The sequence below is a fragment of the Leopardus geoffroyi genome, chromosome A3 (assembly GCF_018350155.1).
Source record: "Leopardus geoffroyi isolate Oge1 chromosome A3, O.geoffroyi_Oge1_pat1.0, whole genome shotgun sequence".
NCBI lineage: Eukaryota > Metazoa > Chordata > Mammalia > Carnivora > Felidae > Leopardus > Leopardus geoffroyi.
This window is the reverse complement of record NC_059336.1, coordinates 81722542-81749446: the sequence shown is the minus strand read 5'-3', so window position 1 is coordinate 81749446 and position 26905 is coordinate 81722542. Positions and strand designations below refer to the sequence as shown.

Sequence of the window (26905 nt, the reverse complement as noted above, 5' to 3'; positions counted from 1 at the left end):
AGGCTCCAGGCTTTGAGCTGTCAGCACAGAGCCTGATGTGGGGTTCAAACTCATCAACTGTGAGATCATGGCCTGAGCCAGTCAGACGCTTAACTGAGCCACCCAGGTGCCCCAAGGGAAACAAATTCAACTTGATATTATCTACAAAAACCCTACAACTAATAGTGAGAAACTAGATGCTTTCCTACTTAAGATCAGGAACAAGCTAAGGATGTCTGTTCTCACCACTCCTTTTGACATCATACTGGAAACTCTAACTACACAATGAGATAAGAAAAGGAAATAAAAGGTATATACACTGGGAATGAAGAAATAAAACTGTCTTTATTCACAGATATCATGATTGTCTATGTAGAAAATCCCAAAGAGTCAGTAAAGAAACTCCTGGAACTAATAAGCGATTATACCAAAGTTGCAGGATACAAGGTTAATATTACAAAAGTAAATTGCTTTCTTATATGCTACTGATGGACAATTAGAATTTGAAATTAGCACAGCACCATTTACATTAGCACCAAAGAAAATGAAATACTTAGGTATAAATCTAACAGAATATGATCTATATGAGGATAACTACAAAACTGATGAAAGGAATCAGTGAAGATCTAAATAGAGATTCTATGTACGTGGATAGGAAGACTCAGTATTGTCAAAATGTTCTTCCCAACTTGGCCTATAGATTCAACACAATCTCAGTTAAAATTCCAGCAATTTATTTTATAGATACCAAGAAACAAATTCCAAAGTTTATAAAGAAAGGGAAAAGAGAATAGCTAACAAAGTATTGAAGAACCAAGTTGGAAGACTGACACTAATTGACTTCAAGACTTACCGTGAAGATATAGTAATATAGACAGTGTAGTATTTGTGAAAGAATAGATATACAGACCAAAGGAACAGAAGAGAGCTCAGAGATAGACCTACACAAATATAGTCAACTGATTTTTGATAGAGGTGCAAAGGCAGTTCCATAGTCTTTTGAATAAATGGTGCTGGAACACCTAGATATCCACATGCAAATAAATAAATAAAAAGAATCTAGACACAGACTACCCACACCTTTCACAGAAATTAGCACAAAATGGATCATAGACCTAAATGTAAAATGCAAAACTGTAAAACTAGAAGATTACATAGGAGAAAAATATATGACTTTGAGTTTGGTGATGACTTTTTAGATAATGGCGTCAAAAGTACAATCCATGAAAGAAAAAATTGACAAGTTGGACTTAGTTAAAATTTAAAACTTCCACTCTGTGCAAGACCATTAAAAGAAAGAATACAAGCTAGACACTGGGAGAAAATATTTTCAAAACACATACATGATAAAGGATCGGTATCCAAAATGTACAAATAACTCTTAAAACTCAACAATAAGAAACAACCCAACTGAAAAATGGGAAAAGGACTTGAATGAACATTTCTCCAAAGAAGATGTACAAATGACCAATAAGCATGTGAAAAGATAGTCAATATCACTAGTAATCACGTTTTAAGTGATATGTTTTATGTATATTTTGCCACAATAAAAAAAAATGGGTGAAAGATCTGAACAGGCATCTCATAAAAGAATACATATAGATGTCAAATAAGCATATGAAAAGATGCTCATATGTCATTAGGGAATTGCAAATTAAAATAACAATGAGATGCCACTACACATCTATCAGAATTTGAAATTGAAATCTATGAGAACTGAAATCTATCAGAAATTGAAACACTGATAGCACCAAATGCTGGCAAGAATATAGACTAATAGGAACTCTTATTCGTTGTGGGTAGGACTGCAAAATGGTATAGCCATGTTTGAAGACAATCCTGTAGTTTTGCCACAGTTGCTATCAGAGCTCTGAACACTACCAGCTCAGTATTTTTTCCTTACCATACTCCACTTCCCTGTGTGTACTATTTATGGTGTCTCTGAAAAGATAGAATTGTTAGTGATCATCTAAAGTCAGTGAGGTTTCTTTTTCTTTGAGTCAGAAAGGGTTAACTGATACCTATCTTTCTATCTTAGGTATATAGGTTTTCACATTTCCTTCCTTGTTTTAAAAAGTTATTCTCAATTGATTTCTGTTATGTAAATAAGGATCTTTCATTTGTACCCCCACTTCATTCCAAATTTATGGAGGTTTTACTATAATTATATAAAATGGGATGGGTATAAATAAGCATATAGGTGTTCATAGAGTTCATATTTGGTTTATTAAGCATACTTGTTTAAGTTCAAGAGGTTAGTGATTTCATATTAAAATTTGTACAACTAATTTAGTATATTACTTTGTGAAATATTTTGATGCTTTCATATTGCTACATAGCATTTATTTTTTGTCTTTTTATAGAAAGAGAAGACTCATGAGAGATGCAAGAATATTTGTCCTCCTAAAGATACTTTTGACAGGACTCTCTTACATACTCATGGTATGAATATGTGCTATTTGTAGACAATATATAGATGAATATGTGGTATTTGTAGCACAGTGTAAATATCAACAAACAAAATCTTAATTTGGGGATCTTTTATTTCTAGTGAAATTTTTATAGCCTGTGATCATAATCTTTTTCAAAAGTTTTTGAGAAAGAAAAATCATGGGTCTCATAGTGTTATCCTTCACTTCAACAAATATTTATTTAACATCTGGGTGCTTGGTACTTTGCTTGTTGCTTAATAATAGTTGAATAAGAAAGAACACTTGTCCTCAAGAGCTGAAAGTCTCCTGAGTAAGGTTGCAATACTGTATATCAAGCAGTAAGTTCAGTGTGGTAAGATTGTATAGAGCTCCTGATTTGTTAAGCCTTAGAAAACTTCCTAGAGTTGATGATTGCCTGTGTTTTAAAGTAGCTGTTAAGAAAGATTTATGTGGAGAAAAGGCCTTCTAGGAAGAGGGAACAGTAAAAGCAAAGCAGTAGAGTCAAGAGAGAACAGAGCATCTTCAAGAGTTGGGTATATTGGCTCTTCTGGGAGCAAGATATGAGGCTGAAGAAGTGGGCAGGGGAGTTGGCCCTACTATGAAGTGCCTTATATGCCATGTTAAGGAATTTTTCTTTTCTAAAAGCAGTACAGAGCCACAAAATATTTTTAACCAGACATGATCAGATTTATGATTATACATTTCACTGTGAAAATAGTTGTAGAAGATAAATTTAAGGAAGATGGTAAAATTGGAGACAAAGAGATAGTAAAAGGCTATTGAAGTAATACAAGTGAGAAGTCATGTGGCCCCAAAAGCAGTTAAAATGAAGATGGAAAGGAATTTAGGCATTTGAGAGATAAGTTAGAGATCAAAGCACAGGTTTTGGTCATCAGTTAGTTGTTGGTAGTGATCAGTTTGCACACTGAGAAGTTTCTTTGGATTTTGCAATTTAGGAGATCTTAAGGAGGACATTCAGACTTGAAGTGATAGTTACAGAAAACACAATAGTATATGTTAAGGAGTGAGTACAAGAGAAAGAAATGGAGACTACCAATGTAGATATGACTTTAGGGTTTGAGATACAGGATATTGGCTATCTAGAACAGAGTGGAAGAATGTTTTTGCATGGTCAACACTAGATGAGGCGGGAGAGGCATTTGCATAACCCTGAGAGTGAGTGCTTTCTTAAATTTTGTACTGGAGGTCCTCCCTTGCCTCAGCCTACTCCAGGCCCTGGGTTTTAGCTTTATCTTTATTTGTTTGTTTTAATGGGAGAGAGCTGAGCATGTTTGTATGCAGACAGGAAGAGCTCTTAGAAGGCAACAGGTTGAAGATACAGAAAGAGGCAGGGTAATTGAGGACGAAGCAAGCTCATGAAAGAGGCAGGAAGGCATGGAGTCCAACCCAGAAAGGTTGCTTTTGAAAGGGTATGTCCTCTGAGATCTAGTTGGTGAGATGAAGGTAAAGTAGGTTCCTTTGCAGGTTTGTTGTTGATACAAACTAAATGTCTAAGAAGAAAATTAATATGGTATTAAAATCTTTGATCATAAGTTCTGGATGGGATGGTGGGTATTTTGAACAATAAAAACAGTATTCCTGTATTAGTATTGAATTCATTTTTTAACTGTATGCCAAACTTAATTTCACCAAAACTTAAGATATCAACAAGCTTTCTGTGTCCATTTAAAAAAGACTTGAAATATATTTAGTTGTTTTATTGATACCATGCAAGTGATTAAAATTATTTGAAACCTAGGATTTATTCAGTGTTTCTCTACTACTAGGCATACAGGGAGTACCTGATAGATGTTTGTTGAGGGAATTTAAGTGGTTATATAGTGGCATAGTACAGAATCTAGTCAAAATGTATTTTATGGAATAAAGTGAAAACAAGTTAAAAAAATCATATTTTCCCCTTTTTCATAGATAAATCCAGGACAGATCTGGAGCAAGTACCTAAGGTAACAAAGCTTTAATAAATGAGAATACTGCTTTTTAATATCTTTAATTTTTTATAATCTTAAATATCTTTAATTTTGCCTTATAAGAAGCTTTCATTTGACTTTCTCACACTTTAACCACTTTGCGTCTTCTGGGACTTTGTGCATCATTTTTCTTCTCTCTTGTACATCATCAGTTTCTTCTTCGTTGCTGAAACTTACAAATATAATTAAGTCTCTCCATTCTAAAAAAGAATTTTATTGATCTTACTGCCCCTTCACATTATTAGGAGATCTTTCCTTTGTGTGAAAAATTTTGTAGAGGTATGTAGTAGATGTCCCCCTGTTCCCCTGGGGGAAAGAGTCCATTGCATTAATCAGATTCTCCAAGAGGTCTGTGATAACTGCTCTCTAGGGTGAGAAGACAGAGAAAGACAAGACAGAAGCAAAAAGAAGAGGGCAGTCATTTCTACAGTTCTTTGATTCCTACAAAATAAAATTCAAACTCTGTCATTTAAGACTCTTAATTATTCATTTCCATCATAATCACTCTCTTAACTTTTGCTTACTAATCTTTACACATTCTTTATTTCAGCCAAACTTTTTTTCTGGCTCTGTGCTTTACTTGTACTGTTCCTTTAGCTGGAAGACTTTTCCCTCAACTCCTCATATCTGATCCTTTCTTTACATTCTCTTGCTTAAATGGCAACCTTACATAAATACATTTCTTTCCAACTGAAGATAATTGGCCCCTTTGCTGAATTTCCATAGCATTTTATGTAGACTTGTGCCTTCCTTTTTAAGGCATTTGTCACTTTTTATAAGATATTTATGTGTGTATTTTATCACATCTAGTGGACTGAAGATCCTTAAGATTAAGACCTATTTAATAATTTATCTTTGTTTCCCCTTTAGTGCCTAGCATAAGAGTTACATTATCAGTAAATATTTATTGAATAAGTACTTTAAAATATACTAAAGCGGGACTAGAAAATACACTCATGTCCCTAGTTAGATTTTCCCTATCCCTTTATACTAGTTTTTGGGTATAGGTAAAATCAATCAGTAAAAATAAAATACAGAAATTAATTAGGTAAGTAGTTAAGTTAAACTGTGTTTTAGGCCTTATGCTAGGTAGTAGAGATACAAAGATTAATTAGCTGTAAATCCAGGAACATATGGTCTCCAGGGGGCAATACACATATTAAATAAATAATTTTTGTAAAGTATGAGATACATAAATATATGTGGTATATGTACTTGTGTTCAAAGATGGGGTAATTGATGTGTTCAGAGATCGAGTAAGTAATCATACGGAGATAAATTTGTCCTTTTGTTTGGGTTGTGTTCTCTAGGAAAATAGGAAAGAGCATTCTAGGCTGAAAGCGCATACAAAGATAACAGCAAGAGGGTATGGAAGATAGTTGAGCATTACTACAATGTAACTTCTAAGTAGTGGGAGTGGCAAGATACAAATCAGTGAGGGGGTTAAAAAAAAAAACGAAAGGCTTTTGATGCCCTTCTAGAAAGTTTTGTCCTGAGGTCATGGGAATCCATTGAGAGATTAAAACAGAGAAATTAATTCAGTTATACTTGTATTTTAAAAGTATATCTGATGGGGTGCCTGGGTGGCTCAGTCGGTTAAGCATCCAACCTCTGCTCAGGTCATGGTCTAGTGGTTTGTGAGTTTGAGCCCTGTGTCAGGCTCTATGCTGACAGCGCAGAGCCTGCTTCAGATCCTCTCTCTTTCTTTCCCTCTCTCAAAAATATATAAACATTAAAAAGTATATCTGACATTATTTTAGGGGATAGATTGAGGAAGCATATCATTAAATAGCCATGTCTGTAATCCAGAGGTAATGAGGGGCTGCACTGATGAAATGCTATAGACTTAGAAGAGAGAGAGGATTCAAGTATTATTTAGAAAATATAGTGGGTAGGACTTAGTGCCCAGATGAATGCAGTATGTAAAGGAAAAAGAGTAGTCTTTTCATAAAATTGAATTTGTTTTGGTTTTAAAATTCAGTATATATCTAATCTACAAAGTAATTTTGAAAGCATTTTAAGCAGGAGAAAATAGAAATATAGAGAAATTGACATTTGGGATTTTTTTAAAAACTACTATCAGTGGGGGAAATAATATAGAAATTTTTGGATAAAGAGGATGTCTCCCTTTGGTATAATCTTAGTGGGACTATATTAGTGAATTTGATCACATAATAATGGAATGATTATCTCCATTGGTAAAGACAAAAAACATTTTTCTGTCTTTTATGAGTATTTTAAACTTGATGAAACTATACATGTTTATACAGATTCTTGTGTAAATCAGCATATCACTTGCTTTTCTGTTTATGCTTGAGATCCAAGTTTATTATTAATGGTCTTATGATGTTTGAAGGAATAATGGATGTAAAAGAAATGTTTATCTAATCGAGGAAAATACATTTTTTAATAGATTTTTATGAAACCAGATTTTGCCTTGGACGATTCCTTAACTTTTAATTCAGTTTTACCATGGTCTCATTTTAATACTGCTGGTGGAAAAGGAAATCGTGATGCAGCTTCCTCAAAGTTGCTACAAGAAAAGGTAATTTCTTTTTTACTTTTCCCATGTAGAAAACTTTATTATAGTTAAGTAGTACCTTTTGTGAGGGTTCAGATTTAGTTATTTAGTAAGGGCTAATTTAATTTCATTTTTATTGTTACTGCCTTCAAATTTTAACTGATAAAAGTAAAAACATTTGATTCAATGGAAAACAAGTTGTACTGGTGAAAAAGGAAAAACTAATTGTTTGAGTGCTTCTTATCCAAAATAGCAGTTGCTAGAATTTAGGTTGGAAGGATATATTAGACAACACAATTAATTGCTTTACATTTATCTCCAAAAATACATTGGCAAATTTTATATTCTTTATGATTTAAGGCATGGAAAATCAACTTTTGCAAAGGTGCTATTTTTCCTTATTTATACATAGTAAGGATGATTATTTTGAAGCAAAAGTATACTTAAAAAAATATAGTATTTTTAGCTTTGCAAAGCCTGATCTTTTACATGTTAGTAGTCAGCAGTTTTTAAAAATTTTTACAGTGTTCTCTAAGGGAGAAATCAGCATCTGGAAAGTCATTTAAAATGTAGAATTTTAAACACATCTTAACTCCTATATCAAGAATCTTTTAAAACTTGAATAGGAAGTAAAGGTCTTTGATTCCTATTCTTTCTCAGCATTCAGTTTAGAGCATTTCTAAAACTGGTTCTTAAACTGAGAAGAAAGCATTTTGTTTCAGGTTAGTGACATCTCTTGGCAGTCTGGAAACTTGTCTCAGGACTACTATTCAATAAATGAGGTCCAGTAACTGAAGAGGAAACTAGTTTGGGGAGAAGAGGAGAAGACATGTAAGGAAAGAATCATGAGTATTCTTTTTCTTACAGTTGAAAATAAAAATGAAGTAATTTTTCCTTTGGCAACATTTTCACATATAAAGGTTTTCCTTGAGTAGGAACAAATTCATAAATCCGATGAAAATGTTGGGTTTATGGACACAGGCTCATTCTCAGACTGCTTTTTTTCACATTCCAATATATGCCCTGCTAGACTAGTCACCTTAAAAGAGAAAACAACAAAAGCCAATGAAAATCTCTTCCTAAATACTGATACTTCCTAAATACTTTTAGGAAGACTAAAAATTGTTCCCTTTATAGAATTTTAATAGGAAATGAATTATGAAAATATTATGCTGTTGAAAAGAATAGATCAATGGAATATTGATAACTTGCAGAAATCTTTGAAATTCAAATGAAAGAATTTTCTCATGGTAAATGTATAAAGTGACTAAAGTAATGGAAATTTATTTTTTGGTAAGTTGCAGAATTAAGATCATTATATTTACATTTGAGCTTTATCTTATTCTATTCTTGTCTTAGAAAAGGAGTGGAAGAAAGGATCCCAAGAGAACACTTTCAAACTCACTTTACGATTGACAAACAGCTGTTTATATCTTGCTATGTTTTAAGAGAGGGAATGCTATAACCAGGGTTAGATAATTTGTATTTTATTGTAATGCTACCCAAAGTGCTGGTTTGTGATGAAACCTAGTGGTTTGCACTAGAATGTAAATCATTGCAGTACTTCCTTTATTAAGAAAGTCTTTCTATGAAAAAACAGTTCAGTAGACTTAGTGATATAGTTGATTTACTTTCCAGCAAAGTTCCTTATTTTATCATGGACCTCTTAAATAGTTCACAGACTGGCAGCAGCATATAAACCAAATTCTGAGTAGCACTCTCCTAAAGGAGTTACTCATTCTCCATTTACTATTCTGAAAATTGAGTCTACTTTAGCTTGCAATGTACCCAAGTACCTTTGTCCCCATATTGCTTTTTAGGTAAATAAGTGCACAGACGTGTTGAAGATGAAAAGAACAACAGTAAAAGGGTATAAACTCAAGAGATTTAAACTGTGGAATATTTTCTTGTTTGTAACCTATTATATATTATGATAGATTACTGAAGGAGCTTTGTTGAAGATATGTGTGATCTTGCATGGTTTTAAGGAAACAATCTTGGTGACCAAATAATCTCTTCTAATTTTATGAGTCCTACATGTTGAAAGCCCATTAACCCTTTAGCACTGTGAATTCTCGTGAGATGTTGAGAGAGAATGCCTAGAGCTTGCGCTATAGGTTGAAGAATCTAAAAGTTAAAAAGTGGGAGAGAAGTAGAAGATAATGTAGCCAAAAAAAGCATATGCAATTAGAAAGGAAGAAAAGACAACTCAAGTGTTAGAATCCCATATTTGAAATTAGAAAGTATTTTTAAATATATGTTACTCTAGGAATTAATCTTGGTTGTGTTACAAATAAAATGTGAATTCATTTAAGGCATATTTTAAAAGGAAAATATATTGGCAATAAACTGAGTTTTACAAATTGATAAAAGAATAATCTTTTAAAATATTTTTAATGTTTATTTATTTCTGAGAGAGAGACAGACAGAGCATGAGCGGGGGAGGAGCAGAGAGGGAGGGAGACAGAGAATCCCAAGCAGGCTCCAGGCTCTGGGCTGTCAGCACAGAGCCAGATGCGGGGCTTGAACTTGTGAACTGCGAGATTATGACCTGAGCTGAAGTCAGACGCCTGACTGACTGAGCCACCCAAGCGCCCCAAGAATAATTTTTGAAATGTAAGATAAGCAGCCTTGAAAAAAATGTCCCAGTGAATTCTACTACTTTCCATAATTTGTGACTGGATCATGAATTCTTTAGTATTTTGTGGAAGTGTGGTATAATAGAAAGAGCTTCAGTTTTTGAGTCAGGCCTGGATTCAAATTTTAGTTTTGCCACTTACTAACCACATGACTTTATTCAAATTATTTAATGTCTCTGAGCCTCAGTTTCCTCATCTGTAAAAATAAGAATACAAATAATACTTGTACTCTAAGATTGTTAGAACTAGAAAATTATGTGTATAAAATACCAGTGCCCGGTATATAGAAGGAGGAGGTCAATAAACAGTAACTATAATAAGCTTTTAGGCAGATAAGTGATGTGTGATGGTGTGGCGGTTAAGGAGATCATTCTGTCTTGGATCTTAGAACTTCTAAAACTAGATAATGATCTCTGATGACTCTTACTTTCTAGAAAGTAGTTGGTATTTGGAGGGCAGTAATAGCAGGAGCAGAGGAAGAAGGTAATTCAGCTTCTTCTACTCTTTTGTCTTAAATGTATTAATATTTGGGCTGTTACCTTTTATCTCCCTTCTGTTCTGTTCTGCTCAATATCAAGAATTCCACAATCAAATAGTTCACACAATGGGATTTAAAATACATATAGAAATCTTGTATCATTTTCAGAAAGTATGTGGATATTCAAAGAAGGTATACTTACAATACTCCTATGATTTTTTTTTCTTCCCTCTTAAGCTGAGCCATTATCTGGATATTGTGGAAGTAAACATTGCTCACCAGATCTCTCTACGTTCAGAAGCATTTTTTCATGCTATGACCTCTCAACACGAATTGCAGGACTACCTCAAGAAAACTTCCCAGGCTGTAAAAATGCTTCGAGATAAAATTGCACAGATTGATAAAGTAATGTGTGAAGGATCACTACACATTTTAAGACTGGCACTTACCAGAAATAATTGTGTTAAAGTGTACAATAAACTCAAGTTAATGGCCACTGTACACCAAACTCAGCCTACAGTACAGGTGTTGTTATCCACTTCTGAATTTGTTGGAGCATTGGACTTAATAGCAACAACACAAGAGGTTCTACAGCAGGAACTTCAGGGCATTCACAGCTTCCGGTATGTCCTTTAAATAAGCTATTGGAAATAATGTTAGAAATTAAAAAATTTTAAAGCTGAAGAAGTGTGAATGTATTTAGTTACATGAATAGTTTTTCTTCTAGACTGATCTGTTTAGTAATGTTATCATTGTGCTGTTTTAGTCTTAGCAAATCATAAGGACTAATATTTACAGAAACATTTGGATGGAGAAACAAAATTAAATTTTCTGGTAGAGGATGCCAGTCAATGAAAGGCCAGTCACAGCTTTGAAAATAACATTTTGAAAATGTTAAAATAGTTTTGTGTGAAGGTAGTAGATCAAGGTGCAGAAGGAATACCAGTATATCTCAGAATAAGTTCATTTTATGGTCCCTGGCTGGCTCAGTTGGTGGACCATGTGGCTCTTGATCTGGGGGTTTAGCCCCACATTGGGTGTAGAAATTACTTAAAATCTTTGGTATGGTCCTGGGTGTTTGTGAGTTAAGATGGTGGAGTAGTAGAGGGACCCTATGCTTGTCTTGTCCCTCAAGCACAGCTAGATAAATACTATATTGTTCTGAACACTCAAGGAATTGATCTGAAGACTGAGAGAACAAACTGCACATCTGGAGAGAAAAACAGGCACATCGTGGAAGGTAGGAGCTGTGGAGAGTTGACTTGGGGGAGAAAAGAACTGTAGGTGCTGTGGAGGGGAGGGAGCCCTGGTCACAGAGACAGTGAGAGAAAGCAGTGCACAGGGTTGCACAAGAAAGTCTTTCCCAAAACCCTTGACTGGGAGGAGGTGAGGGGCTGATTATTGTAAGTGCGTACAAGCATGAAGCTCAAAATATGAAGTTTTAGAATTCTGCACCATCGTTCGGGTCATGCCTGGCAGACTTAGGAGTGCTCCTGTGGGAAAGGAGGGCAGAGGCCCGGAGTGGACAGAATGGTCTGAGGATCTCCTGGGTCTCACTAGGAGAAACAGTTCCCCTTCTTGGAGTGTATTTGGGAGAGGTGGTACTGCCTCTCAGGGGACAAAAGAGATGGCAGACACCATTGAGCCACCTCATTAATTAGCATTGCAGTAGAGGCACCTGCTGAAGGCAGCTAGCCAAGAAACCAGCTTTTGGCTGTGTTTTACTATGAGTTCCAAGCCCCCTGCGTGGGCATGTGACTGCTTTTCTGGAACAAACTGGCACCAACTATAGCATGGTGAGACCCTTTTCCAGAGGATCAGCATAGATTTGTGCTGCGCTGGGTCCCTAAAATTTGGAGTTTTTGAAACCCAGCTGCATGCCTGAGATAAAACACAGGAGGTCTGTGCCACCAGACAGGCAGATGGCTTGGGCACCAGATGAAAGCAGAGTTCTGACAGAAGCCTGGGACATAAGAGAGGAGATTGTTTGCTCTTCTGTGAAGCCTTCCTGAACAGCAGCAGATGCGAACTCCCCTTTTTGGGGATGAGAGAGTGGGGTGACCCATTTCCCCCCCTGCCCATCAGCACAGAGAAACTTCAGTGAGCAACACACTGCCCCCAGTGGAGGCTGGAGCTGCTTACACCAGGACCCACCCCACTGTGCCCTGTGGGTGCATTTTTACTATAGCAAGTTGCCTGAGAACCAGCACAACAGGCTCCTTCCCCCAAAGACCAGCACAAATCCTCCACACGTATCAGTTCTTCTGAACTTGATAGATAGAGTGTGGCAAAGTTTCAGTTCTAGTGTAAATAGGATCAGGCTTATTTTAACAAGCAGACCAAAGCACACCTAGTTAAAATGCCACACACTGGACAAGGTCCCAACACTCCCCAATGCAGGCAAGGAGAAACACTGCAAAGAACTGACCTGAGGGAAAGAGCAGCCACTCTCTGCAGAGTGCACACTCTGAAATACTTTCTGACGTGCCAGGCCCTGAATAGTATAGGACCTCCTCTTAATACAGCCATTACACTCAGCAGGACATATAAGTCTTTCCTAACACATACACAAAAACAGTGGCCTAGTCAAAATGACAAGATGGAGGAATTTGCCCCAAAAGAAACAAGAAGAGGTCATGGCCAGGGATTTACTCAAAACAAATATAAGTAATATGCCTGAATTAGAATTTAAAACAACAATCATAAGGATACTAGCTGAGCTTGAGAAAAGCATAGAAGACATTAGAGAAGCCCTTACTGCAGAGATAAAAGAGCTAAAAACTAGTCAGGCTGAAATAAAAAATGCTATAACAAAGATGCAAAACAAACTGGATGTAATGAAGTAAGGATAGATGAAGCAGAGGAATGAATCTGATATAGAAGCTATGGAAAATAATGAAGCTGAAGAGAAGAAAGAAAAGTATTGGATCATGAATGTAGACTTAGGGAACTCAGCAACTCCATAACGTGTAATAACATTTGTATCATAGGAGTTCCAGAAGAAGAGAGGGGAAAGGGGGCAGAAGGTTTATTTGAGCAAATTATAGCTTCCAACTTCCCTAATCTGGGGAAGGAGCCAGACGTCCAAATCCAGGAGGTACAGGTAACTCCCATCGAATATAACAAAAGCCAGCCAACACCAAGACATCATAGTGAAATTTTTTAAATATAGGTAAGGAAAGAATGCTGAAAACAGCAAGGGAAAAGAAATCCCTAACCTTCAAGAGAAGGCAAATCAGGTTTGCAGCAGATGTCTCCACAGAAACCTGCAGGCCAGAATGGAGTGGCAGGATATCATCAGCATGTGCAATGGGAAAAATCTGCAGCCAAGAATACTTTATCCAATAAGGTTGTCATTCAGAATAGAAGGGGAGATAAAGAGTTTCCCAGATAAACAAAACCTAAAGGAGTTTGTGAACACTAAATCAGCCCTTCAAGAAATGCTACAGGGGACCCTTTGAGTGGGAAAGAAAGATCAAAAGCAACAAAGAATAGAAAGGAATAGAGAAAATCTCCATAATCAGCAACTTTATTGGTAATACAATGGCACCAAATTTTTATCTATCAGTAATTACTCTGAATGTAAATGGACTAAGTGCTCCAATCAAAAGACATAGGGTATCAGAATGGATTGAATAAATAAATAAATAAATAAGGCCCATCTATATGCTGCTTAAAAGATTCATTTTGGTCCTAAAGACACGTGCAGATTGAAAGTGAGGGATGGAGAAACATTTATCATGCAAATGGATGTCAAAAGTAAGCTGGAGTAGCAATACTTATATAAGATGAGCTAGATTTTAAACCAAGGACAAGATGAAGATCACTGTATCATAATAAAGGAGTCTGTCCATCAAGAAGATCTAACAATCATAAATATTTATGCCCCCAACTTGGTAGCACCCAAATATATAAATCAGTGAATAGCGTAAAGAAACTCATTGATAACAATACAACAATAGTAAGGAACTTTAACACTCCACTTATAGCAATGGATAGATCATCTAAGCAGAGAATCAACGAGGAGACAAGGACTTTGAATGACACACTGAGCCAGAAGGACTTAACAGATATGTTCAGAACATTTCATCCTACAGCAGCAGAATACACATTCTTTTCGAGTGCCCGTGGAACATTCTCCCAAATAGATCACATACTGCGGTCACAAATCAGGCCTCCACAAAGTATGAAAAAACTGAGATCATACCATGCATGTTTTCAGATCACAACACTATGAAACTTGAAGTCAACCACAAGAAGAAATTTGGAAAGACCACAAATACATGGTTAAAGAACCTCCTACTAAAGAATGAGTGGGTTAACCAGGAAATTAAACAAGAAATTAAAAAAAATGCATGGAAGCAAATGAAAATGAAAACATGACAGTCCAAAACCTTTGGGATGCAGCAAATGTGGTCACAGGAGGGAAGTATATCGTAATACAGGCCTATCTCAAGAAGCAAGAAAAGTCTCAAATATACAACCTGAGCTTACACTTAGAAAAGGAACAGCAGGGGTGCCTGGGTGGCTCAGTCGGTTGAGTGGCCGACTTCGGCTCAGGTCATGATCTCGCGGTCCGTGGGTTCGAGCCCCGCATCAGCCTCTGTGCTGACAGCTGTGCTGACAGCTCAGAGCCTGGAGCCTCTTTTGGATTCTGTGTCTCCCTCTCTCTGACCCTCCCCCGTTCATGCTCTGTCTCTCTCTGTCTCAAAAATAAATAAACGTTAAAAAAAAAAATAAAAAAAAAAAACCAAAAACCTGAAGCCTCAAAAGAGAAGGAACAGCAAAGAAAGCCTAAAGCCAGCAGAAGGGGAATAATAAAGATTAGAGCAGAAATAAATGATATGGAAACAAACAAACCAAAAAGGCACAGTAGAACAGATCAATGAAACTAAGAGCTGGTTCTTTGAAAGAATTAATAAAATTGGTGAACCTCTAGCCAGACTTACCAAAAAGAAAAGAGTAAGAACTCAGATAAATAAAATCACGAATGAAAGAGGAGAGATCACAGCCAACACCAAAGAAATACAAACAACTATAAGAGGATATGATGAAAAATTATATGCCAACAAACTGGGCAATCTGGAAGAAATGGATAGATTCCTGGAAATATATAAACTACCAAAAGCGAAACAGGAAGAAGTAGAAAATTTGAACAGACCCATAACCAGCAAAGAAATTGAATCGGTAATCAAAAATTTCCCAACAAACAGAAGTCCAGGGCCATATGGCTTCACAGGGGAATTCTACCAAACATTTAAAAAAGAGTTAATACCTATTCATCTCAAACTGTTCCAAAAACTAGAAATGGAAGGAAAACTTCCAAATTCATTGTATGAGGCCAACATTACCTTGATTCCCAAACCAGATAAAAACCCCCACTAAAAAGGAGAATTGGAGGCCACTATCCCTGAGGAACATGGATACAGAAATTCTCAACAAGACACTTGCAAATTGAACCCAACAGTACATTAAAAGAATCATTCACCACTATCAACTGGGATTCATTCCTGGGTTCAGTATTCACAAATCAATCAATATGATGCACCACATTAATAAAAGAAAGGATAAGAGCCATATGATCTTCTCAATAGATGGAGAAAAAGCACTTGACAAAATACAGCATCCATTCTTGATTAAAAATCTTCAACAAAGAAGGATAGAAGGAATGTACTTCATCATCATAAAGGCCAAAACGGAAGACACACATCTAATATCATCCTCAATAGGTAAAAGTTGAGAGCTTTTCCTCTACAGTTGGGAACAAGACAGGGACGTCCAGGCTCAACATGATTATTTAACAGAGTACTGGAAGTCCTAGCCTCAGCAATCAGACAACAAAAAGAAATAAAATACATTCAAATTGTCAAGGAAGAAGTCAAACTTTCATTGTTCACAGACAACATGATACTCTATGTAGAAAATCGAAAAGACTCCACCAAAAAATTATTGGAACTGATACATGAATTCAGCTAAGTCATAGGATATAAAATCAACATACAGAAATCTGTTGCATTTTTATACACCAGTAATGAAGCAGCAGAAAGAGAAATCGAGGAATCAATCCCATTTACAATTGCACCAAAAACCGTAAGATACCTAGGAATACAGAGGTAAAAAGATCTGCACTCTGAAAATTATAGAACACTTATGAAAGAAATTGAAGAGAACACAAAGAAATGGAAAAAACATTCCATGCTCATGTATTAGAAGAACAAATATTGTTAAAATGTCCTTATTACTCAAAGCAGTCTACACAATTAATGTAATCTCTATCAAAATACCACCAGTAGTTTTCATAGAGCTGGAACAAACAATCCAAAAATTTGGAACCAGAAAAGAGCTGGAATAGCCAAAGCAATCTTGAAAAAGCAAAGTAAAGCTGGAGGCATCACAATTCCAAACTTCAAGTTCTATTACAAAGCTGTCATGATCAAGACAGTATGATACTAGCACAAAAACAGGCACAAGGATCAATAGAACAGAATAGAAAACTCAGTAATGGACCTACAACTATATGGTCAACTAATCTTTGACAAAGCAGGAAAGAATGGCCAATGGAAAAAAAAGCCTCTTCAACAAATGGTGTTGGAGAAACTGGACAATAACATGTAAAAGAATGAAACTGGACCACTTTCTTATATCGTACACAAAATGAATTCAGAATAGTCGAAGCACCTAAATGTGAGACAGGAAACCATCAAAATCCTAGAAGAGAACACATGCAGTAACCTCTCTGACTTCAGTTGTAGCAACTTCTTACTGGAATCATCTCCTGAGGCAAGGGAAACAAAAGCAAAAATAAACGATAGGGACACATCAAAATAAAAGTCTGCACAGTGAAGGAAGCAATCAACAAAACTAAAAGGCAGCCTTTGGAATGGGAGAAGATATTTGTAAGTGACATATGTGATAAAAGGTTTGTATCCAAAATGTATACAGAGTTAATCAAACTCAACATCCCCAAACAAATAATCCAGTGAAGACATGGGCAGAAGACATGAATAGACACTTTTCCAAAGAAGACATCCAGATGGCTAACAGACAAATGAAAAGATGCTCAATATCGCTCATCATCAGGGGAATACAAATCAAAACCACATTGAGATACCACCTCATACCGGTCAGAGTGGCTAAAATTAACTCAGGAAACAACAGATGTTTGTGAAGATGTGGAGAAAGGGAAACCTCTTGCACTGTTGGTGGGAATGCAGACTGGTACAGCCACTCTGGAAAACAGTATGGAGATTCCTCAAAAAGTTAAACATTGAACTATATTATGATTCAACATCTCATGGGTTGCCTATAATGATATTATGATCCTGTACTTCCTTATTCATTTTTTAATCAGAATGTTTCTGTAAAGTGATATTTCTCCATAATTATTTGGTAAATCTGAAGGACAGCTCTTATAAGGAGAGGCAGAATAAATTCTAGATTCCTTTATTTTTTCATTTAGCTGTTTTAAAAGTAACAAATTGAAAATCTTGTATCTTCCAAAGTTAACTGATGATTTAAAAATATTTTTGTAAGCATGTGGATTTGTATATATTTAAGATTTTTGCTGTTTTTATTTTTGTCAGTGTTCATAATGTTCTGTCTTTTGTAGAAATCTCCTCAGGTTCATTCTTGTGGCCTTTTACATAATTCCATGAGCTTTTGCTTAATAGTTTTCTTACTTTGTGTTATGATTAGATGTTCGTATCATACATTTTTTTTCCCCCAGACTTATAATCCACTATATTTCTAGGGAGCACTAGTTTCTTTCAGTAGGAAATGGTATTGAGAAATTATGCTCTGGATACCAGAGATATTCCTTGCTACTGGATTGGTCATTATCTCTAGACCTTTGTAGTGGACAGAGCTAGAAAATAGATTTTTCTTTTTAAAGAAAAAGTAGGAGTTCATATTGATAGTCCTAATTTAAATTCAGGACCATAAAGATTTTACTTTTTTAATCTTATATATGTAAGTCCTTTAAAACAGGCTGAAGGTGAAAACTGTGGCTCTCGATGACACTAACATAATTACTCATTTATTTTATCCCACAGTATACATAGAATGCTCTCAGAACTAACAGTATTATTACTACAAACATGGAGGATTTCTTTCTCTTCTTTAAGCTATATCCTGGTGGGATGAATAGGTACATTACGTTTTAAAGTCACTTGAAATAATTCTTCTTTGTGTACATTTGCTGCTAACTTGATGTCTATTTAAATTCATTTGTTTCATTGCTTTTGATATTTAAGGATTGAATTTATTAAATGTAATCTTGTACTATAACTACGTTAAGTAGTTATGTGGTTCTGAGTCAAATCTCTGAAACAAATGATATTCAGAAAAATTTAATTTCTATCTTGTTCCTTCCTTCCTACCTACCCTATAAGTCACCCTTTTAAAATGTTTTAGTTTGTATTTATCCATCATCCATCCAGCCATCTCTGTCTTTGTTCTTCATCTTAGATAAGCATTAGTAAATTGTATATACTTTTCTCCACCTTGCTGTTTTAACCTTACAGTATACCCTGGAAATCACTCTACAGTGTGTATTCTCAATGGGAGGCTATCACCTTAAGGGGCGAAAGTTGGTTCTTGAGGGTGAAAGAAAAACTTGGATATTATGACTTGTGACCCTCCAGGGGGCCAAGGTATATAAACAGATATACAGTATATATGTGATATTAGTGTGTGGGGGTTGGTGGTGGTGATTAGGAATAAAAAGGTCTAAAAGGACTTCTTGGGGCAATACTGAAAAAAAGAAGACTGAGAAACTGTAGCAGTATATAGTATATTACTTGGTATTCCTCAATTATTTTAAAAGTGTATAGTGTCTATTACGATATAGTCAACTAGCCCTCTGTTTTTCAGCATTTGAGTAGTTTGTATTCCTTTGCAGTTACGAACAGTGCTGCAATGAACGTATATGTTCTTTTGTATTTTTAAGAGTGTATCTTTGAGACAGATACTGAGAAGTGAGATTCCCAGGTCAAAGGTTAACTGCCTATGTAATTTGCTAGACATTGCCAAACTTCCTTATGGTAGTGTTTTAATTGTACTACTGAATATGTTCTAAGTTAGCTTATTGTGAGACACTGGTGTCATTTATGAGAATCTTACTATCTTCTAATTGGCTCTGAGAAATATAATTTTCATATTACAAAATGCAAATATATACATTATTTTACCATTGGATTTTTTTCAAAATTATCACTACACTGCTTACCATATGTTGTTTAGATGAGAAAAATGGATCTATCTAAAAGGTCACATAGTTTATTTTATTTATTTAAATTTTTTTTAATGTTTATTTTTGAGAGAGAAAGACAGAGCACATATGGGGGAGGGGCAGAGAGAGAGGGAGACACAGAATCCGAAGCAGGCTCCAGGCTCTAAGCTGTCAGCACAGAGCCCTACATGGGCTAGAACTCAGGAACCATGAGATGATGACCCGAGCCATAGTTGGATGCTTAACCACCTGAACCACCCAGGCGCCCCAAAGGTCACATAGTTTAAACTAGTTTTTAAAAAATGTGCTGTATCTGTTCTTAGTAAAGATAGTTGCTGATGTTAGTTTTTCAAGTAAATGGTGAGTATATGTATTTTTAAATGTTTGTTTTTTATTCAATAACAAATGTCTAAATTTAAGGTAAATTTTAAATTTAGACATTTAAATATACATATTTTGAAATTATACCAAAAATAGAGCTTAAATTTTTTTATATAATATATAAACAGATTTCTCGTTGGCCCATTTCACTTAATTTTTGAAATACTTTGGCCAACTACATCACCTAGTTTTCTTTAATCCATTATTTTTATGAAGCTTTTAGTTTGTATAGTAAAGATCTCTTTGTATGTGAAGGTAGTGATCCTTAGTTCCCTGGTGAGCAGACTGCATGCATCTATCTTGTCATTTGGTTGCTGCATGCTTTCTTTAGGGAATTGGTTCCAAATCCTGTTTGCAGTATTTGCCTTCACCATCCCCCAACTGCTCATCTGATTAGAGTCCTTCTCGCTCTAATCCTGTGTAGGATCTATAAATATTAGAGGTAGATTAAAAAGGAACATTATATTTTATGAGAAAAATAATATATTAATATAATAATACAATAAAAAGTATATTCCATGGATATACTATTTCTTAGCAGTTTTGTATTTTCAGTTTTGTGTTCTAATGACTTTCAGTATAATGACCTGGGGGAGATTGCACAGTAACTCAGACTATTCATAACAGAGATTGAATTGAGTCAGTCTGTCCATGTGATCCGTTAGGTATTTATATCTCCCTGACAGGGCTGTAGTAGGCACTTGTATTTGTATTTGTGGAATAAATGAATGGCTGGGGAGCTACTGGCATTGCCATGCAGTAAATGGTTAATTAGGAAAGGACTTAGAATAGCTGAATATTTTGTCTGTGAAAAGCGGACCAAAAAAGCAGTCATGAAATTTCTAGAACTATGTGTCCTACAACACATTTAAGTGTTTGGAGGTTAAACATGTAAAAAGAAAAAGAATATGGGAGAGGATGTGAAACTGTTGCAGTTATTTTTGTTAAAGGATTCCATTTTACATTACATTGTTGCACAAAATACTGCTGCTAGAAAAGTTTTGCCTACTAGTTTCCTTGACTGTGGAGCGAATTTGGGTTTTTAAAGAATATACGTCACATTTTCCTCTTCCTTTGTAGGCATTTGGGATCACAACTTTGTGAATTGGAAAAACTGATAGATAAAATGATGATTGCAGAGTTTTCTACTTATTCTCATAGTGACTTAAACAGACCACTGGATGATGACTGTCAAATTTTAGAAGAGGTACGTGTCTTAAACTGTGGATGAAATTGGTGTCATTGCTTAGTGTTAATTCCTAATAGTATTAGTTTAGAACACATTCTTCTCAGATTATAATGAGCAAAAAAAAATTTCAAGCTCAGTCAGACCTCTGTGAAGTCCTTCCCTAACTATGTGATTTTAGCAAGCACCATAATTGTTCATTATCCTATGAAGTTAGAGAATAAAGTAACTTAATAGCTTAATTAGAAATTGGATTTAAAATGAGGTCTTATATATATCTTATAAACCAAGCTTAAAATATAGATATAGGATGAATTAACATATATCCATGTGTATGCATGTACTGGAGTATGTTTGTTATAAAAGTGATCATTATTATATAGTAACTTATCAGTCATTAACAGTCACTGAACCCCTGTTATGAACATGTTTTATGCATATGCTTATACATAAGATCCAGGCTTCACTTATCTGCTGACTTTTCAATGCTGATTACCACCAAGAACTAGGAAAGGATCCAGAAGCCCTGATAGCAGCCTAAGTAAAGAGATTTTTGTATGTGTTAGCAGTTAATTCCCCACAAATAGTCCAGGTCATCAGGATTTGAGAAGGATACTTTCTACCTACTTGTTGAAACTATGCTAAAATGTACTCATATTGTTTTGTCCCCAAGACAGCTTCATTTGATCCACTGTAGTGCATTAGGATTTATCTGTTTTTAAAACTATGACTCCAATAATCTGATGACAAGATTGCTGTAGAAGGGGTTTTTGGGGGCTTCTAGAAAATACCATGTGCAGGATAGAGATCTGAGGATCAAATAATGAAACGCTTGATGTTGAATATTTCTACTTCTGAGTGACATTATTCTATATTTAAATTGTAAAATTCCATACTTTTATTTTAATAGGAAAGACTTGTATCTCTTGTATTTGGACTTTTAAAACAAAGAAAACTTAATTTTTTAGAAATCTATAGTGAGGAAATGATTATTACAGCAAAGAATATCATTAAACAGGTAAATATACATTTTTATTTGATATATTTTGGTCTAGAATCTTTTTTTTACATTTTTTTTAATGTTTATTTTTCGAGAGTGAGAAAGCATGAGTGGGGGAGGGGCAGAGAGCAAAGGAGACAGAATCCGAAGCAGGCTCCACACTGTCAGTGCAGAGCCCTATGTGGGGCTTGAACTCATGAATTGCAAGACCATGAAGTCAAGAGTCGATGCTTAACTGACTGAGTCACCCACGTGCCCCTAGAATCTTTTTATCAAATTTATTTTTACATGATCTAGTAATAATATATATGCAGTATAATAGTAACATTTTCTCATTTATTTAAAAACTTAGAATATAGAAAAATAGAAGAAAAAATAGACCTATTGGCCAAAAGATTATCACTTTAAGAATATTTCTAAGTGTAGGGGGATCTGGGTCGCTCATTCGGTTGAACATCTGACTCTTGATTTCGGCTCATTTCGTGTGATCCCAGGACAATGAGATCAAGCCCCAGGGTCATGGAATCAAGCCCCACATTGGGATCTGTGCTGAGCGTGGAACATGCTTAAGATTTTCTCTCTCTCCCTCTGCCCCTCCCCTCAGCTTGTGTGTGTGTGTTTGTGTGTGTGTGTGTGTGTGTGTGTGTGTGTGTTCTCTCTCTCTCTCTTAAAAAAAAAAAAAAGTATTTTTAAGTGTAATTCTAAGTGTAAATTGTTTTCATTGTTGCTATCATACTGTATATATGATTGCGAATTGTACATATATTTCAGAATCATAACATAAGAATTTTCTCTTATAAGCCTTCAGACACATCATTTTTGATGGTTGTATAAAATCCTATCCACATTTTATTAGTTATGCCTTTCCTCTGTGTTGAATATTTACATTTTTTCAGTTCGGTACTGTAGAACACTGTGACACACATATTTGGTGTAAAGTTTTGTTGGGTTTTTCCATAGTTAAGACTATTTTCTTATAGCTGATTTCTAGATGTGGAATTATTGGTCAGAGAGTGAAAAGTATTTTTAAAGCTATTTGATAGAGTTGAATTGCTTTCTAAAAAGATTTTACCAAATACATTCTCACCTGCAGTAGGTAAATGTTTATTTCCTCTTATCCTTATCTTTAAGAAATTATTATTGTAAACTAAAACCTTTTTCAGTCTCATCTTTGTTTTGCTGTTTTACTCTGATAAATATCATTAAACATTAAACTTCAGTTTTTCTAAATATGAGAAACAATAATTTTAAATATACTTATTAGGCTTAATGGTCATCATCAGGTTGAATGTACATTTCTGAGTTTTTAATGTTTAAATAAAACAAGCAAAAAAAGATTAGTAATCATACCACCTTTTTTACTTCTTTTGAATACTAAAACACTATATTTTAAAATTGTTATGACCACTTTCAAAAATTGTTGGCAATAGCTACTAGCACTAAATGTACACATATATTGTAACTCAGCAATTCTACTGCCAGGTATTTATCAGCAGAAATGCATACATAAATTTACCAAAACAGCATAATATTTCATGGCAGCACTATTTGTAATAAAAACTGGAAAAACCCAAATTTTTCTTTTTTTTTTCTTTGAAAAACCCAAATTCTGTCATCAGTAAAAAAAAAAAAAAAAAAAAAAAATGATCGAGTTGTGGTATATTTGTATGAATACTGTACAGCAATGAGAATGAATAAATCACATGGAACAAATGGATGAATATCACATATATAATGTGGAGCCAAATAAACCAGACACAAAGGAGTCACAAAGGAGACACACTTTTGTAATTAATCTATGATATTAGAATTAATCTGTGGTATTAAAAATCAAGATAGTATCTTTTCGGAGGAAGTAGTGACTAGAAGGGAAGCAAGAGAGGTGCTTACTGGCAGTGTTTAATTTCATGATCTGAGTTTTCATTACACAAGTGTACTCCATTTGTAAAAATAGGTTTGAACATAATTTGTGTAGTTTTATATATGTATGTGATACTTCTAAACAAATTTTATGAAACTGCTGTGTTGTAATTCCCAGGATTCTCCTGAAGTCTAAACATTTTTTTAACTTAATCTGTTACATATATTGCAAGGAAACATAACCTCCAAAATGAACTTTTTTTTTGGAATTTTAATATGGGGCTTATACCTTATTCCTAAGAATTATGGTTCTGGGTGTTGTTCTGTTTGTTTGGTGTGTGGTTTTGAATAGTTTTAAATAGTAGGGGATTTTAGTTAATATAACAGTTCAAGCATATCCTGGAATAATTATTTAATAGGGTAAGGATATAATGCTACAGTGTTTTATACACCTTGACGTGTGTATAAAAGACACAAGAGACGTCTGGTAAAATCGTAGTCATTGAGGTCATTTTTTTTTTTTTTCCCCTGGAAGCCATTTTTAATATGTAAATGAACCACGAAGTACTTAGAATTCTAAAGATGTTAATTGAATTTTTTTCTTAAAATTTGCAGTGTGTGATTAATAAAGTTTCACAAATAGAAGAAATTGACACGGATGTTATTGTGAAGTAAGTATAAATATTACGTTGGGAGTTATCAGTTAGGGAAAAGATGACACATTAGAATAATCTGAGGAGGATTTAATTAAGGAATTATTTACTAAGGTATGGGCAGAGTGTAGAAAAATCCCAAGTGACAGTGCAGTACCTTTAAGGGACAAGAGATGAGAACAGTAGGATTCAGGAGAAGGCCACTTAGTAGTAGGAAAAAAAAAGGCCTGTAGTAGTTGAAGTGACCTGCAGTGCTGGAGGCAGTCTTCCTGAGACAACCTCTTAGGGAGGGAGGTGGAGCTATCAGTACTTTTCTTCCTTCCAGTGTTTTGTAAGGGCTCCTCCTTGGCCACGCCCAGCAGGTCTGCCTCCCCGGGGCAAGAGGCTACAACGTAGGTATGGAGGAGAGAAATTGAAGATGGTCCATTTCAGAGGAATCGCAGTGTTATGTTTAAATTATTTAGCTATCTGATTAAAACCCAGCTTCTAATTGACTTTGAGGAATTTGAGTACATGATTTTGAATTGCCTCATGCCTGTAATTTTTTGTTTTCGCCCTTTAAATTCCTATTTTTTTTCATTTTGAGATTAGTGATAAATATTTTATAACTGAATTTCTAGTTCATATAGATATCTAAACTCTATTTATTAAGTGGCCCAAGATATGAATAGCAATATGAATCACTGTGAAATTTTTCCAGGCCAAATTCATAGAATAAGGATTGAGGTGTTTTAATTTCTACACTATTACCTAGTGAAAACTCTGTTTCAGAATTAGTTGAAGCAACCGTAACAATGCAGGAATCACTAGTAGTTGGAAAAATTAAGTTACTGATATTCTGTTAAAAGCTCTATGGACCTGGAGAGTCAGTTATTTTAAATTTTATTCCCTAGGAAATTTTCTCAAATAGAAAAATTCCTGTATTGCAAATATAGAAGTATCTTTTGAGAATAAACTCCTAAGTGCCCAAAGACAAATATTTTTTTCTTTGAATTTTTTTTTTTCTAGGCTTGCAGATCAGATGAGACTGTTGAATTTTCCTCAGTGGTTTGATCTGCTGAAGGACATTTTCTCTAAGTTTACAATTTTCCTACAAAGAGTTAAGGTAAGTTTATGTGATTTTCAGTTTATCCAGAATATCGCTAAAGTTAAGTCCACTTTCTAGATATATACATATAGAATCGGATTAGAAAAACATAATTTCTTTGTTTTTTGTAATTTTTTTACTGTTTGTTTATTTTGACAGGGGGTGGGGAAGGGGCAGAGAAAGGGAATCCCAAGCAGGCTCCATGCTGTCAGCACACAGCCCAATGCAGAGCTCAGTCTCACGAACTGTGGTATCATGACCTGAGCCAAAATCAAGAATGAGCCGCTGAACTGACTGACCACCCAGGCACCCCTGTTTTTGTAATTTCTCTAAAGAGCCTTGGTTTCAAATAAGATTTGAAGTGCTTCAGAGTATTTTGATACTCTATAATTTAGGATAAGTTTTGTATTAAAAAATATAGTGCTTACTTGGCATTAAATATTATAAAATAATACTTCCTCTTATGATTTTGTGATTTTTGAATCTCTCTAGATTATCTAGAGGCACAATATGTGAAACACTCAAAAATCTGTTCTAAACCACTAATGTTTTCTAGAAATATTTAATCCTGATATAATGGTATTTTAAAAAAAATTTTTTAATGTTTATTTATTTTTGAGAGAGAGAGAGACAGTATGTGAGCAGGGGAGGGGCAGAGAGAGAGGGAGACACAGAATCTGAAGCAGGCTCCAGGCTTTGAGCTGTGTCAGCACAGATCCCGACGTAGGGCTTGAACTCACGAACTGTGAGATCATGACCTGAGCCAAAGTAAGAGGCTTAACCGACTGAGCCACCCAGCCGCCCCAATGGCATTTTTTAACATATAATTCATATTTAAATTGCTCTACTAATGTCCTTTATTGCAGGCTTTTATTTCACTTTTTAATCTGAGGTCCAATCAAGGATTATGCATTTACATTTAATTATTCTGTCTCTTCAGTATAATCACTTAATTTTAAACCAGTCAATATAAGGAAAAGAACATATGCCACAGAGCATTTTTCAGAAGAAAAGATGTCACAGACTAATGAATGCACTGTAGTTAGAATCACTAACATGTCACAGCTGTGTTTTAATAAGACAATGCTTAGGAATTACTGAATGTAACAGGTTGTGAAATTTGCTATTTGAATTATCAGATGTCAGTATTGTGTTACGTGTGCTAGTTAACATCCTTGGCATCTCCTTAGTATTCTGTTAAATGGCCTGGGGGACTTTGGTACTTAATCTGTGACATGACTTTATCAACATTGGAGTGATGCTAAGTCATGTGTATAACCTTTCTGAGTAGGAAAAGTTTTTAAAAATGTGATTCACTGTACTTTAGGCTCCTACCAAAATGTTGGTCCCACTCATTTGTAGTGATGATAGCAAACCTATAGATGTGGATTGCTCAAATAACTAAGCCACGTTTTCACTTTTTCTCATATTCCCGCCATGACTTCATCACACATACTTCTATTATTGTATGT

The 26905-nt window shown here is 35.0% G+C and overlaps 1 protein-coding gene across 6 annotated transcripts in view; it reads left to right on the top strand.

Moving 5' to 3' along the window:
• VPS54 (VPS54 subunit of GARP complex) overlaps positions 1 to 26905 on the top strand; it is a 139225-nt gene that overhangs the window by 26812 nt on the left and 85508 nt on the right. For all 6 annotated transcript variants that reach the window (XR_006703495.1, XM_045446229.1, XM_045446226.1 and 3 more), the window contains exons 4-11: positions 2343 to 2421; positions 4341 to 4375; positions 6813 to 6944; positions 10275 to 10660; positions 20728 to 20854; positions 21744 to 21851; positions 24309 to 24364; positions 25355 to 25451. Coding sequence is in view for 5 of the 6 variants with exons in the window: in XM_045446229.1 (XP_045302185.1) it covers positions 2343 to 2421; positions 4341 to 4375; positions 6813 to 6944; positions 10275 to 10660; positions 20728 to 20854; positions 21744 to 21851; positions 24309 to 24364; positions 25355 to 25451 (1020 nt within the window). In the remaining variant the exon portion in view is untranslated. The remainder of the gene's footprint in view (positions 1 to 2342; positions 2422 to 4340; positions 4376 to 6812; positions 6945 to 10274; positions 10661 to 20727; positions 20855 to 21743; positions 21852 to 24308; positions 24365 to 25354; positions 25452 to 26905) is intronic.